The 16062-nt window shown below is 42.7% G+C and overlaps 1 protein-coding gene and 1 pseudogene across 1 annotated transcript in view; both read right to left on the minus strand.

The window, feature by feature from the left end:
* The window catches only part of FKBP9 (FKBP prolyl isomerase 9), a 43540-nt gene that overhangs the window by 24236 nt on the left and 3242 nt on the right, over window positions 1-16062 (minus strand). Inside the window, exons 2-5 of the mRNA XM_012741271.3 lie at window positions 6143-6288; window positions 5160-5349; window positions 4037-4182; window positions 167-356 (exon numbers count right to left, since the gene is read on the minus strand). Coding sequence (XP_012596725.3) covers window positions 167-356; window positions 4037-4182; window positions 5160-5349; window positions 6143-6288 — 672 coding nt within the window. The remainder of the gene's footprint in view (window positions 1-166; window positions 357-4036; window positions 4183-5159; window positions 5350-6142; window positions 6289-16062) is intronic.
* LOC142873232 (uncharacterized) lies at window positions 11439-11535 on the minus strand (annotated as a pseudogene).

Raw genomic sequence — 16062 nt, forward strand, 5'->3', positions numbered from 1 at the left:
TTATAACAATCTAGGAAGAAACCCAGTATCAGAAAACAAAAACTTATATTAGAGATGAAAACACTATCATGCAGCACTGACAGAGTATTTATACCATGGTCTAGCCAGTGATAAACTGTACTTAATAACACACCCGGGGGACTGGAGGCTCCAGTTGTTTCCTTACCTGGAATCAAAAAGGGTGCCGTCCAGAAGGGTACCGTTGTAATGATATCTGAGAAAGTCCCCGCTCTGACTTATCCGCTCACAGTTTTCAGGTACTACCTTGTTCTCAATGGAAATACTGTCCTTGGGGTTGTGGAGGTCCAATAACGCAACATCAAACACCAGAGATGCCTGTCCAGGAATGTCTTTTCCTGGAAGGGAATGGAGCAAGACACGAGATTGAAGACACGAGATTGAGGAAGTACTCTACAACTCAATACCCTCTGCATTGGTGTTACTCATTCCTTGAGGTTTTTAAGCAAATGAAACAAATGATGTTCCCCAGGACTTGGGTGGTCCCCCATGGTGTCCAACCATGGGCCATTGTGTATAATCTAAAGCCTGACTTACTCAGGAAAAGGAGCAAACTGATATTAATGACATAAGAGACTACCGTGACCATATTTTCTGAGCTCATGCTGGAAAATCAAAGCTCTATGTGGGTGGTCATGCACCCACATGCAAGCCCAAATACATACCTCTGTGGGTTTCTGTTTGTGTATAAATGCAAATCACAGACATTTAAAGGCACAAATTCCAAAGTTCTGGTCTGGTTCTGGAGAACTGTCCACAGACTTGTTCTTTGGAACCAACAGTCACTATTTTTAAGAGACTGAATACAGAATTCAATCTTCTAAGTGTATCCAAAACAAGACATAAATAAATGAAAGTTAGCTAAGATAACAGAGAAAAAAATGGCACCCACAATCCAAAATATAAATAGTCCTCAAATCATTTCTATCTCACTTAATGGTACTGCTTTCTCTTGGATGTTCCTGACAGCGAGGATGTATTCAACATCTGCAAATGAAATCCACATGAAGAGATAACAGAGCACTAGTTCTTCCTGTAAAGATCAACATCAACCAATAAGTAACTCTTAAATCCAGTAATTTGGGATAAAAGAAAGTTAACTCTCAAACCAACTACCTCAACACTCTTGCTTGCCATTGGCCATGCCACACAAAGGAGTAGGCCTGGGTGAGGGAGCCGGACAGGCCCAGCCTGAGCTCCTTCAAACAGTCCCTTGGCGGAGTCCACCCCTTGGGTCTGTCTCTCCATCAGAGAAATGATGAAATCTGCCAAAAGCCAGCTGCTGAGTCAGCCTCTGGAATGCAAGGTGTGGCCAATCCCTGAAGTGTGCGTGAGACTGAATATTAATCTTTTGTACTTTTCTGTATCTTTTAATTTAAGAGAAAGAAAGAAAGCCTCAAAAGTAACCCCAGGGTTTAAATTTTTCTAGCACTAACATGTACTAACTAAGTATTTTCTATAGCAATTTTACTGAGATATAATTCACATATTATACAAGTCACCCATTTCAAGTTATACGTGGTAGTTGAGCACCGTATTCAAGTATTAAAAAATAACTACTTTTGGCCGGGCGCGGTGGTTCATGCCTGTAATCTTAGCACTCTGGGAAGCCGAGGCGGGCGGATTGCTCGAGGTCAGGAGTTCGAAACCAGCCTGAGCAAGAGCGAGACCCCGTCTCTACTATAAATAGAAAGAAATTAATTGGCCAACTAATATATAGAGAAAAAATTAGCCGGGCATGGTGGCACATGCCTGTAGTACAGCTACTTGGGAGGCTGAGGCAGCAGGATTGCTTGAGCCCAGGAGATTGAGGTTGCTGTGAGCTAGGCTGACACCACGGCACTCACTCTAGCCTGGGCAACAAAGTGAGACTCTGTCTCAAAAATAAATAAATAAAAAATAAAAAATAACTACTTTAAATATATCATTATTTAGTTAAGATAAATAAATAAAATTCCTCTTATTAGGCTTGCATATATTATAGTTTTGTTAGATGGATGATGCCAAAAATCTCTGGGAGCCAAGGTGAATGAACTTCCTGTTGCCAAGGATAAGAAAATTTGAACATCAATAAAAATTATAACTTATATCTCAGAGTGGGCACAATGAAGATATGTTTACAAAAGTGGTTTATTTTTCTTTTAGTAGGGAATTACACCCTCCCTCCCTCCTTTTTAAGAAACTGTCTGGAGATTCCTAACATGTAAAATATATAAAAATAGAGGCAGACAGGAGGCAAGGCTGAGCCCCATCCACCCAGGCTCCCCTCTCCTTCTGCTCCTTAGACCTACAGAACAAAGAAACAGACTGGAAAACATTATAGTGGTTATTATAAATTGTTATAAGGTGGGTATCACTATCAATAAACTTCTTAAATAGCATCATGTTCTTGTTAATATTCTTTTTTTTTTTTTTTATTGAGACAGAATCTCACTCTGTCTCCGGGCTAGAGTGCAGTGGCATCATCATAGCTCACTACAACCTCAAACTCCTGGTCTCAAGGGATTCTCTTGCCTCAGCCTCCCAAGTAGCTGGGACTTCAGGCACACGCCACTACATCCAGCTAATTTTTCTCTTTTTAGTAGAGAATGGGTCTCGGGTCTCGCGGTTGCCCAGGCTGGTCTCTAACTCCTGAGCTCAAATGATCCTCCTGCCTCAGCCTCCCAGAATGCTAGGATCACAGGCGTGAACCACCACGCTCAGCCTCATTTATGTTCTTAACCACAAATAGTCATGCACCATATAATGACATTTTGGTCAACGACAGATTACATATACAATAATGGTACCATAAGATTATCATACTGTATTTTTACTATACCTTTTCTACGTTTATATTCACACATACAAATACTTTCCGTTATGTTACAATTGCCTGTAGTATCCAGTACAGTAACGTGCTATGCAGCTTTGTAGCCTAGGAGCAATAGGCTAATCCATGTAGTCTAGGTGTGTCCTAGGCTCTACCATCTAGGTTTGTGTGAGCACACTTTATGATGTTCATACAACAAAACCACCCAATGACACATTACTCAGAATGTATCCCTGTAGTTAAGCAACACATGACTGTACCTATCTGCTATTTAAATGCCTAGAGGTCTCTTCATTATATCAGCCTGTCAGTATAATTGAACATGCCTGAAATTCAAATACGAGTAACTGATAAATTCTGTGTATTAGGCAATATTCTATGTTTTCCTTTATAGTAAAACTACAAACAGGACACTACTTATAATTAATTAATGTATTTTCATTTTTTTCTTTTCTTTTTTTTTTTTCACTAGAGACAGGGTCTCGCTATGTTGCTCAGGCTGGTCTCAAACTCTGGCCTCAAGTGATCCTCCCACCTCGGCCTCCCAAAGTGTTGAGATTATAGGCGTGAGCCACCATGCCAGGCCTAATCAATACATTTCCTAACATTATGCTTCACTTTTGTCCATACAGAGCTAATGTTATAGGTAAAACCCATCACAGAGGTGCAGATCAGGAAAAATTTGGCAATTCTAACAGCATATAGCTAAATTTCTACCTTGATGTCTGCACCGTTTGGACTGTCCAGTTCAAATGTCATTTCACAGATGAGAAAGCAAGACAAGCTGATGCCCGAGGCCACATTACAGCAGGGGCAGAGGGCTTCCTTATGAACACCAATGACCGTGAGTCAGTAGAAGTTTCTGCAACTCAACTGTCAGGTGAGTGCTGTCCAACAGAACTTTCTGCAGCGATGGAAATGCTCTGTGTCTGCACTGCCCAAAGGACCTTAGCCCTCAGCAACCTGCAGCTCTTGAGTACCTGAGATGTGGCAGTGGGGCCAAGAAACTCAATTTTAAGTTTTATTTAAGTGTCAATTCATTTTCACTAAAATGTAAATAGCCACGTGTAGCTGGTGGTTACCACATTAGACAGTGCAGGCCTAGACCAAAAGGTCTGGTGGGTTTCATGGGGTGACGGCTGAATTAATCACTGCAGTAGAAAGTAAGGATGGATGAGAATGGCTCCAAGAAAGAGCAGGACTCACCATCTCCATCTTCGCCATAGGCCAGGAAAGGAGGAATGGTGATGATGCGCTTTTCCCCCACACACATCCCCAGCAGCCCCTTGTCCATTCCAGGAATCAGCCAGCCAATTCCCACATATGTGTCATATGTTTTCATGCGATTGTGACTGAAAACCAATGAGAAAGGGAAAAAGCTCTGTACCATGAGGGTGTTTCCAACTCATCCCTCAGTAAGGTTTTTGTTATCCGAATCTAAGCTAAACAGTAAGCCCATACCTATCCTTAGAGACAGGTGTTTATGGATCTTGGACCCCAGATATAGAGCAGAACTCCTCACATTTAGGAAGAAATGAAAAGCATGTATTTATGCTAGTGATTGCCCAAAACAGGCCAGCTATTCCACTAATCAAAGGCAATCTAATGAGAGGCAACCACAAAGGGTTCCCTGTTCTCCAGCTTACCCCATACCTCTCCATCCTTCAAATACATTCATCTTCCCCCTCCTTCTATGGGAAAAGAATAAAAATGAAACAAAACATGCATAAGCCTATCCAGAAACAGGGCCCTTCACCTAATGATGAGATCTCAAAATACTGTTAAATTAGAAAAACATTGCTCTTAAAGTTTTCTCAAATGGGCAAGGAGCAATGGCTCACACTTGTAATCCCAGCACTTTGGGAAGCCAAGGCAAGAGGATCACTTGAGGCCAGGAGTTCAGGACCAGCCTGGGTAACATAGCAAGACCCTGTTTCTCTAAAGAATAGAAAAATTGGCCAGGCAGGGTGGTGTGTGCCTATAAACCCAGCTACTTGGGAGCCTAAGGCAGGAGGATTGCTGGAGCCCAGGAGTTCTAGGTCACAGTGAGCTATGATCATGTAACTGTACTCCAGCTTGGGCAACAAAGCAAGACCCTGTCTCTAAAAAAAAAAAAAAGAAAAGAAAAGAAGAGAAAAAAATTCTCAAAAATTTTCTAAGCTATATTAAAATTTTGACTCTGGCACATGGAGCATGCAACATTGACCAAAAGTCTTAAGCAGAGGAGTAGAAACCCTTTTCTGGCTTCCCCATGGGCAGAAGAAGTAAGCGAGAAAGAAGAAAGGAACCAAGGGCCATTTCAGTGACTGCCTTGAGTGGCAGGACTCACCTCGAATCAAACAGGGTCCCGTCCAGGAACGTGCCGTTGTAGTGGTACCTCACAAAATCTGACACCTGGATGGTCCGAGGGCAGCTGGGGGGCTTAAAATAAGTATGAACCTGAACCTGGTCTTCAGAATTCCAAATATCCATCAGAAGTACATCGAAATGAAGCACTGAATCTGGCGGGATCACACCAGCTAGAAATTAAAGAGAGTTCACACTGAGTTCGCAGTTGCTGCCTTTCAGGTCAGAGAAATAAACACTAGGACATACCCAAGGTAAACAGAATCTGAAAGCGTTCAAGCCAGTCACTGGTATACAATTCCCAAATGACCCATTCTAACTTGGTCTTTCCTCCAAATGAAATTGGAAAAGAAAAGAAAATTAGGCCAGGCGAGGTGGCTCACGCCTGTAATCCTAGCACTCTGGGAGGCCAAGGCGGGCAGATTGCTCAAGGTCAGGAGTTCGAAACCAGCCTGAGCAAGAGCGAGACCCCCGTCTCTACTACTATAAATAGAAAGAATACTTGGCCAACAAATATATATAGAAAAAATTAGCCGGCGCATGCCTGCAGTCCCAGCTACCTAGGAGGCTGGGGCAGAAGGATTGCCTGAGCCCAGGAGTTGGAGGTTGCTGTGAGCTAGGCTGACTCCGCGGCACTCACTCTAGCCTGGGCAACAAAGCAAGACTCTATCTCAAAAAAAAAAAAAAAAGTCTTAAATAAATAAAAAAAAGAAAAATTAAAAAAAAAGAGAGAAGAAAATTCTCCTTTCATCAAGGGCATTATTCAATGCATTTGTGTTAATGACACCTTCTCTCATATCTAGAAGAAATAAACCTAAAATGGAAATATTAGCTGTATGTGAGTTCATTGCTTTCATTTTCCCCAATCTAAAGCTTCCAAGATTCTCTGGTCTCCTTGACTGAACAGGCTACCAATGTTCCAGTTGTTTCTGGAGGTGTGTTTATAAGTACGAGACAAAAACTTACAAACGCCTTCACTTCCATAGGCGAGCTTTGGGGGAATCTTCACGAAACGCCTCTCATTCACGCACATCCCAATCAGAGCTTGGTCCATCCCGGCTATCAGCTGTCCTTTTCCCACAAACACGTTGAAAGTGGAGGCTCTGTCATAGCTGAGGACCCAGAAGACAGGGAGAGAGAAAGACAAGTATAAAGTCCTTTCCTTGGTGAAACCAACCTGTGAAAATGTGCCCACAGACATAACGAGCTCATGGCAAAGCAACAAGCCAGCCGAGGAGTTACGGATACAGGAGTGTCTCCACTGGACAGTACTTCTGCGGTTAGAATTTTTATTTTTTTTAATTTTTATTTTTTTTTAATTTGAGCAAGATGGATAGAGGGAAGAAAAGGAAGGAAGAAAGGGGAGAAGGAAGGAAAGAAGGAAGGGAGGGAAGGAAAGGAAGGAAAGAAAGGAAAAGAAAGGAAAGGAAAGAAGGAGAGGAAGGGAAGGGGAAGGGAAGGGAGGGGAGTCTAGAATTTTTAGATAACCTTGAATATTACCAGCAAATCTAGTTAAGTAAATATTAGCATAACTCTCCCTAGGAAAAAAAAATATGTTAAGCTTGTTTTGCTACCTACTCTTTTGTTAGCTACCTACTCTTCCACTAAAAAAAAAGGGTTTGCTTCATTTTTTATGTGATTGGTACCTAAAAGTAACACCATAGGTCCCAATGGGCCAATTTAACATAAACATACACACACACTCTTAAATATTTTTAAAAAATCATACAGGCAAGTTAAACACAGAGGCAGCATGGTATAGCATAAAGCATACTTCTCAGTTTCTTCCTGTGCAAAACGTGAGTAATATAATAATAACAGCCAACCCAAGATCTGCATAACATAAAAAGTATGCTGAAAACCTTAGTGTTATGCCAAATCTACTATAACTATCACAGGTTATTAGAAAGTCTGATGTAGTCTTGCGATACATGTGTTTTAAGGCTGACAGGTGATGGCCTTTGGTCGAAAGATAAACAATGAAATCATGGCTGTGACTCACGCCTTCATCTCTTCAATGTCAAATTCAGCAATCAAGAACTTGCCTATTAGGAGACTGTGCCAGGTGCTTTGGGGATAAAAAAAATTCCAAGGCATGGACTTTGCCTTTGAGTACCTTATAAACTGGTAGAGAGACCAACAGAGTTTCACTGCATTTAAGAAAACGACTGCAGAGTTTGCTTTATAATAATGAGCAAAAGAAATAATTTAGAAGTTCAATGGTATGGCACTGACTGCATTTAATTAAGGCAAAGACATACAATAAAATGCTCTGTGGCCACTTTATAATAGCATAGATTTCTACTCACTGACTTGGAGAGCCATATACAAGGTAAAGAGCAGCAGGTCACAGAGCTACAGACTAAAATAATACCATTTTCAACATATATACAGATATAGATGCATATGAAAAAAATCCACAAGGCAATACATGAAAATATTATCAGTGATAATCTACGGGTAGAGGACTTCAGGTAACTGAATTTGTTTTCTCTTTAATTCCCTTGCTTTTTAAAATGATCATGTAATTACTTATGTAACAAAACATTAAGAGCTTCTGGGATTTGCTTTATCAGGAGGTGCCACCCTTCGTTTTGTAAATTACTTTCACTTTTTCCTCGTTTTCCCTAAAGAACAGTGTAGGCTAACAGCAGAGTCCACCCCATCACCCCCATCAGGGCAGTTTCCCCAGTCCTGTCCCCCTTCCCTTTCCCCTTCTAGCTTCACAGCCTATATTTTAATAGCCTTCCTTTCTTCAAGGTCAGTGAACAGAAGGCAGGATTTCAAGTTCAGGCCAACAAGCCAGAGGACAAAAGCACATGGTCAGCTTTGCGCCCAAGACAGCTTTACACCTCCACCCTCTGCCTCCGGGCACCAAGGCTGCCCCCTGGAATGCCAGCTCTTGAATTTCACTCTGCTGGGCCCCAGCCATGCCGTGGAGCCATCCTCAGACTGGCGGATAATAACAGACCAGAAAGCAAGGCTTCAAAGACACCCAAGGCACAAGACACATGCAAACAGCATCAATGCACAGACAGGAAATGATTTATAAAATATTTTTTTCATCAACAGAACCTAAATATGGTTCCCAAATTTAACCAAAGTTTTTAACAATAATTACTATTATTTGCAGTGTTTATAATGTGTCAGGCACAGCAGTAAACTAAGCTCTTCATGTATACCACCTTGTTTAATCCCCATACAAGGATTAAACTTTAAAGTGGGTTCTATGATACTCTGGCTCCTTGGAGGCTAACAATTTCCCAAGCTCATGAAGTTAGCCAAGTGGGGAAAAAAAAGTAGAACCCAGGACTGTCTGACTCTTACCCTCCAGGCACAGGGCCTCTCTAGGGGGGTATAAAAACTGTTGTTTCTTCACAGTATTAATTTCTTCATTTGATGACTGCCTAAGCATTGTGAATCATTAAGTACCAAATAGTTTAAAACAAAAAACACCCTTCTGAAAGAAGTGTATACATTTATACAAGAAACTAACAATGCAAGACCAGCCTTATCTACTGCTTCAAACGGACCATTTGGACAAATAAAGTTGTTCTAATCAGCAAAACTGGCACAAATTCATGGACCACATCAAGCCCAGAAGCGGTCATGAAAATTCTTTCTGCAAACTCTGGAACGAGTACTTATACAGTCTGTCCCAGTGTCTGGCTTATTTACACCTATTCAGTGTCCTGAATAGGCATCCTATTTAGTGTCCTGCAGGAAATAGATGACACACCCAAACCAGGCTGTTCCAGGAAAGTTTAATAAAGGGGATGTGCCCAGCAGACCTCATATTCAATGGTGAAAAACTAAAAGCTTTTCCCTTATGATCAGGAGCAACGAAAGCAAGCCTGATTTAACAACTTCTATTTAACACAGTCCTGGAACTCTTAGCCCGAGCAATTAAGCAAGAAAAAGAAATACAAGACATACAAATTAGAAAGCAAGGAGTAAAAGTGTATCTGTTCACAGATGAAATAATTTTATATGTAGAAAATCCTATAAGAGTCCACAAAAAAAAAAGGTGTTAGAATTAATAAACAAATTTGGCAAAGTTTCAGGATATAAAATCAATATATAAAAATCAGTTGCATTTCTATACACTAATAATGAACAATCTGAAAAGGAAATTAAAAGAATACTTCTATTTAAAACAATATCAAAAAGAATAAGATACTTAGGAATAAACTTAATCAAGGAGGCAAAAGATTTATATACCAAAAACTAGAAAAAAATTGCTGAAAGAAATTTAAAATGACACAAATAAAAATAGAAAGACATCTCATGTTCAACACTTACTATTGCTAAGATCTCCATATGCCTCAAAGTGATGCACAGATTCAGCACAATTCCTATCAAAATCCCACTAGTGCTACCTGGGAGGCTGAAGCAGGATGATCACTTGAACCCAGGAATTTGAGTCCAGTCTGGGTAACATAGTGAGACCCCCATCTCTTAAAAACAAAAAAATCCTAGTGGCATTTTTTTGCAGAAATAGAAAAAAAAAATCCTAAAATTCATATGGAATCTCATAGGACTCCAAATAACCAGAACAATCCTGAGAAAGAAGAACAAAGCTAGAGGCTTCATACTTTCTGATTTGGAAATGTATTACAAAGCTACAATAATCAAAACAGTATAGTATTATCCCAAATACAGACAAAGATCAATGGAACAGAATAGAGAGCCCAGAAATAAACCCCTTTTATGTATGGTCAAATCATCTTTGACAAGAGCACCAAGACTACACAACAGTGGGGAAAGGACAGTCTCTTCAATAAATGGTGGTGGGAAAATCGGACATTCACATGCAAAAGTTGGATCCTTACTTTACACAATATAAAACAATCAACTCAAAATGGATTAAAGACATAAATGGAGCTATAAAACTCCTAGAAGAAAGCATACGGGAAAAGCTTCAGGACATAGGATTTGACAATGATTTCTCAAATATGACACCAAAAACACAGGTAACAAAAGCAAAAACAGACAAACAGGACTATGTCAAACTTTAAAACTTCTGAGCCGCAAAGAAAACAATCAACAGAGTGAAAAAGCCAACCTACAGAATGGGAGAAAATATTTGCACACCATATATCTGACAAGTGGTTAATTCCCAGAATATATAAAGAACTACAACTCAAGAACATAAAAAAAAAAAACAACTAAAAATGAGCAAAGGACTTGAATGAACATTTCTCCAAAGAAGATATATAAATGGACAAGCATTTTAAGAAATCAAGATGAAAAAGTTTTAGAAATTTGTTGCACAGGCTGGGTGAAGTGGCTCACGCCTATAATCCCAGCACTATGGGAGGCCGAGGCAGGAGAACTGCTTCAGCCCAGGTTCAGGACTAGCCTGGACAATAGCAAGACCTTGTCTGTCTCTACAAAAAAACAGAAAAATTAGCTGGGCATGGTTGTGGGCACCTGTAGTCCCAGCTACCTGGGAGGGAGGCTGAGGCAGGATGATCACTTTAGCCCAGAAGTTCAAGGCTGCAGTGAGCTATGATTGTGCCATCATACTCTATCCCAAGCAACAGAGCAAGGTCCTGTCAAGGAAAGGAAAGGAAAGGAAAAAGGAAAGGAAAAAGGGAAGGAAGGAAGGAAGGAAGGAAGGAAGGAAGGAAGGAAGGAAGGAAGGAAGGAAGGAAGGAAGGAAGGAAGGAAGGAAGGAAGGAAGGAAGGAAGGAAGGAAGGAAGGAAGGAAGGAAGGAAGGAAGGAAGGAAGGAAGGAAGGAAGGAAAAAGAAATTTATTTCACAACAATGTACATATAGTTAACTACTCTAAATGGTAAATTTTTATTTTTTTTTAAGATATAATAAGTTTTCTTTTTTGAGACAGAGTCTCGCTTTGCTGCCCAGGCTAGAGTGAGTGCCCTGGCGTCAGCCTAGCTCACAGCAACCTCAAACTCCTGGGCGCAAGCAAGCCTGCTGCCTCAGCCTCCCTAGTAGCTGGGACTACAGGCACGCGCCACCATGCCCGGCTAATTTTTTCTATATATCTATTAGTTGGCCAATTAATTTTTTCTATTTATAGTAGAGACAGGGGTCTCACTCTTGCTCAGGCTGGTCTCAAACTCCTGACCTCGAGCGAGCCGCCCACCTCGGCTTCCCAGAGTGCTAGGACTACAGGCATGAGCCACCGCACCCGGCCGGTATAATAAGTTTTATTCATCTGGTGGTACTTGATGCTCACAGGGCGCACTGTACAACAAATTTAAAAATGCAATATGAAAAAATCAAATTTTTTTTTTATCTCAGATGGGTAATATGCCAACACTGTAACAAAGTTTGCACATCTCACACAGGCACAAGAAAAACCAACCATCACACTTATGAACTACAAGAGGATTTATGGTATTTTTTAATGATAATAATAATAATAGTAGCATGGCTATGTGCAAAGGTGGGAGCAGGGTGCAGCAAAACACAAGGGATAGTGTAGTACCTCTAAGGCTGGGTAGGGGGTGCTGTTATCAACTGAGCATGAGAGGGCAGCTAGGCTTACCCAAAAAGAGCTAGGACCTTTGGTCTAGGGGCACAATCCATGGTGACCCTAGAGGCAGGGTGCCAGAGGAATAAATACCTCCATCTCACTCTACTCCCTCCCTCTGATCTGCTGATGCCCCATTGGCCGAACTCAACCAAAGCCAGACGACAAGGGGGTCACTGATACAGCCCACACTATGCACTTGTAGTCCACACAGGTGGGCCTCCCAGAGCAAAACTCGAGTGAGAACAGGCGGAGAGTGGATTTAGAAAGGAAAATGGAAATCATCCTGCACACCCAACACCCTCCTTTCCTCTCCACAAGCTTATGTTTCTCTTCTTGCTCATTCACTGCTGCAGACAGACCCTTTGATCACTGCCCCAGGGTGGGGGGTGGAAGTGTCTGAGCACCCTGCGATGATGCTCTTTAAAATTATCTGATGCAGCCAGGCGAGGTGGCTCACGCCTGTAATCCTAGCTCTGTGGGAGGCTGAGGTGGGTGGATTGCTCAAGGTCAGGAGTTTGAAACCAGCCTGAGCAAGAGCGATACCCCATCTCTACTATAAATAGAAAGAAATTAATTGGCCAACTAATATATAGAGAGGAAAAAATTAGCCAGGCATGGTGGCACACGCTTGTAGTCCCAGCTACTCGGGAGGCTGAGGCAGGAGGATCGCTTGACCCCAGGAGTTTGAGGTTGCTGTGAGCTAGACTGATGCCACGGCACTCACTTTAGCCTGGGCAACAGAGTGAGACTCTGTCTCAAAAAAAAAAAAAAAAAATTATCTGATGCTCTTCGAAATGATCGACTCAAGGGCCACTAAGACAAGAAGCATCACATTCTACTGACCAAACTGCCTACATTATCCTGCAATATATTACTTAAGATAAATAACTATGCCTGTGGTTATATTCTTAAAGCATAACTAATGTGGATGTTTCTGAATGGAGGTTTAAATCTGCAGTGAGAATGAACTTTTAAAAGGACAAATGGCCTAGCAAACACTCTTAAAGCCCCCAAAGCCTATTCCTTCCTCAAGCCTCTAAGCTCCTCTTCTTAAAATCGGACTCCACGAACTGGAAAGAAGCCCATAGCAGTCAAGGGATGGTGACAGGATTCTGGAAGATGGAAAGGGAATGGAGGAGCAGGAACTGATCGAAAAGGGAAGAAACAGAATCTAGATGTTTGCAAAAGGGATGTGGCCACAGGTGTACTCAGAGTGCCTCCCAGGCCTGTGGAGGCTGCAGAGGAGAGGGTAGCAGGGTGCAAGGAAGCTGGGAGCGAGGAAGGTCTGCACTGGTTCAAAGTCTGCATTCAGAACAGTTATACCAACCAACCCAAGGCAGGGCCCCTTCCCCACTCCTAGCAGCTTGGCAACTATAATTTCAAGCTTTACGGAATTATCTAATCTGTTTTTAAAACTCTGTGCATATGTATTACTTTTTAAAACTTTTGCCAAAATTGACATATGCTCATAATACTTGTTGCTGAAATTATTCTTATCTCAGATCCCAAGACAAGGGAAAAATGGCCATCACAGAAAAGACAGAAAATTGGTCTCCAGTTCTGTTAGCAGAACTGTAGCCCAGATCAGCTATGAGAAGAAAAGTTACTATGCTATAGATGCCAGTTTTAGATTCAGTTTAGACAATTAAAAACTGAAGACATATTTTTTTTTTTTCTTTTGAGACAGAGTCTCACTGGCGCCCTGGCCAGAGTGCAGTGGCGTCATCATAGCTCACCGCAACCTTGAGCTCCTGGGCTCAATCAATCCTCCTGCGTCAGCCTCCTGAGCAGCTAGGACTACAGGCTGCATACCACCATGCCTGCCTAATTTTTAAAAACTTTTTTTGTAGAGATGAGGTCTCAAATCCCTGGCCTCAAGTGAACCTCCCACCTTGGCCTCTGAAAGTGCTACAATTACAGGCACAAGCCACTGCACCTAGCCAAGACATCACTTTTGAACATTAAAAAGACTGCCATATTTCAAGAACAGGAAGGAAGCAAGGCAATGAAGAACAAGCCCACTGGGCATGGGAACCACATTTAGGGTGCCTCAAAGTTGGTCTTCACTCGAGATGGCTGACTCACATGGGACCTGCTAGATGTGAGGACCATGGTCCTACCATAGCCCTTGGCTATTGGGACTGAAACTCACCTCCTCGCTGCCACCTAGCTCCCAGACGATCCAGCTGAGACCTGCCCTGTCCCTGGCAGAGTTTCACCACTAAGACTGGACCCAACTGCAGACACGAAAGAAGGAAGCAAGGCCTGACTTTTTCTGCCTCCCACCTTTATCTCCACACCATACACCCCCTAAAGGTAACTTTGGGCTTCCCAGACCCTTTTCCCAAGAATGCTTCCCTCATACAGCCACCTCTGCCAGTAGCTAGTGTGACATGGCAGAGGGAAAAGGCAAGCAGTTCATGAACTGGCAAACTACCTGTCTGCTACCGGGCCGGGAAAGTGAGAGAACACTGCAGTGAAGGAAAGGAGAGATGGTGAGGGGGAAGGGTGCAAGCAGGGGCAGAGAGGAGGAAGCAGAGGGACACATCCACTGATGACCACATCCATGGAGGCTCAGACCCTGACATGTGAGCAGTTGGCGTGGATGGGCCTTGACCCATTAAAATATCATTAAAAGAAAAACTTTGCAAAGCAAAGCAAAATCATTACATTGCAGTTATGGATTTCTGTTTTTAAGCAACTGCACAAATTAAAATGTCCTATCCCTATAGATAATTCTTATTTTTCACAAGTGCTTACTTGTGAAATACTGTATAGCCAAATTAAATGGTTAACGTGAATGTGTAATTGCTCACAATGACCCAACGAACGAAAATGAAAAGCCCTGCTGGCAAGTTTCACAGGAGGCACTGGCCTGCCTGCCAATGGCCTCGGGAGAGCGTGGCGAGAAGACTTGGCTGGAGGCTGGGTGGGCTCCCTTCCCAAAGTCAGCAGAAACGCAGGGCTAACACGTAACCAGCAGTTCTCTCTCAGCACTCCTCTTTTCCACAGAAAGAGCTGCCGTGCAGATGCACACTCTAAATACCTCCTGCCTAAGCGAGCAGGTCCTGACCTGACTGACCGCTCTGTCACCATTACCCCTTCAGGCCAGCCTGACCCCATCCTGGGTGCTGCCCGGCCCACGGTCCCTTCTGAGGACGAGTCCTGCTGAAGGGGCGAGTCTGGGCCCCAACTTAGAACCACCCGACTTAACACCCACCAGGATAAGCATGTGACCCAAACAGGACCAATCAGATTCTCTCCTGGGAATCTGGAATGGAGACAGAGGCCAGTTAGTCAGCGTTGGTGCTGGATCCAAGAGATCATGTGTGCAGCATGGAAAGCTTGCTGGAAGTCACCCTTTTGGGAGGGGAAGAATGGAGCCCCCTCTGCAACCTCTTGGAGGGATGCAGAGAGTCACTCCAGCTCATGATTCCAGACCCTCATGAGGAATCAGAGAGCCTTGCAATAAATTCTCTCTTCTTTTTGTGTAGGCCAGCTGGAATGGTTTTGTGCCTCGCCTCGACCCCAACTTGAAAGCACAGATTTATTCAGTTTTATTTATGTCAGTTTTATTCTCTCCCATATCTCATCACCTAGAACATTAGAAGCTGAAGGAGTATATAAAATGAAGCCCCAATGAAACTAATCTTCGGGATTTCCACTCACCCTATCAGGCAAGCCACTGAGTACCTCCTGGATCAATCCACTTACTCCTTTGTACAAATCCATCAAAAGATATCGCAAAAAGTCCAAAATACCCAGCCCCGTCTTCCATGGATTGGTTCTCCCACACGCTTGAGTGCTGGGTACCCTGCCCCCTGGCCGAAATAGCAGGGCCTCTTGCTGCTCCTTGAGCATGTACTGCCAGGCCTGGGCATGCTCCCCACTTCAAGGAATGAAATTCCCACCCATGCTCAAGGCCCAACTCAAGCATCAGCTTCTTCCCAAAGCCTTCCCTATGGCTTCGGCAGAAAGAAATACCTTTCTGCTTGGAACTAGTAGAGATATCCACGTCTACTATCCATGAGGCCTCTCCACATGCTGGCTGAGTTGTGTGAGGCATAAGAGACCGCTCAGTCCAGAGTGAGAGGTAAGTTATTAGCTGGGTGGCCATTGTCATCTCATCTGTCTGGGCCTACTGCCTCTTCCTCCCACCTCCACCCCTGACTGCTTTATTTTTCTCCATAACCCTCAACAACTTCTGCTTTACCATATAACTGAGAGTGTGCCTGTCCTCCCACTAGAACGTAAGCTCCATTAGCGCAGAGATTTCTGTTTTATTCACTGCTGCATCCTCAGCACCTGGAAGAGTAGGTGTTCAATGAATATTTGTTGAATGAACAAATGAATATGTAAAATGAAGTTGATCTCTGTTAATGA

The sequence above is a fragment of the Microcebus murinus genome, chromosome 9 (genome assembly GCF_040939455.1).
Source record: "Microcebus murinus isolate Inina chromosome 9, M.murinus_Inina_mat1.0, whole genome shotgun sequence".
NCBI lineage: Eukaryota > Metazoa > Chordata > Mammalia > Primates > Cheirogaleidae > Microcebus > Microcebus murinus.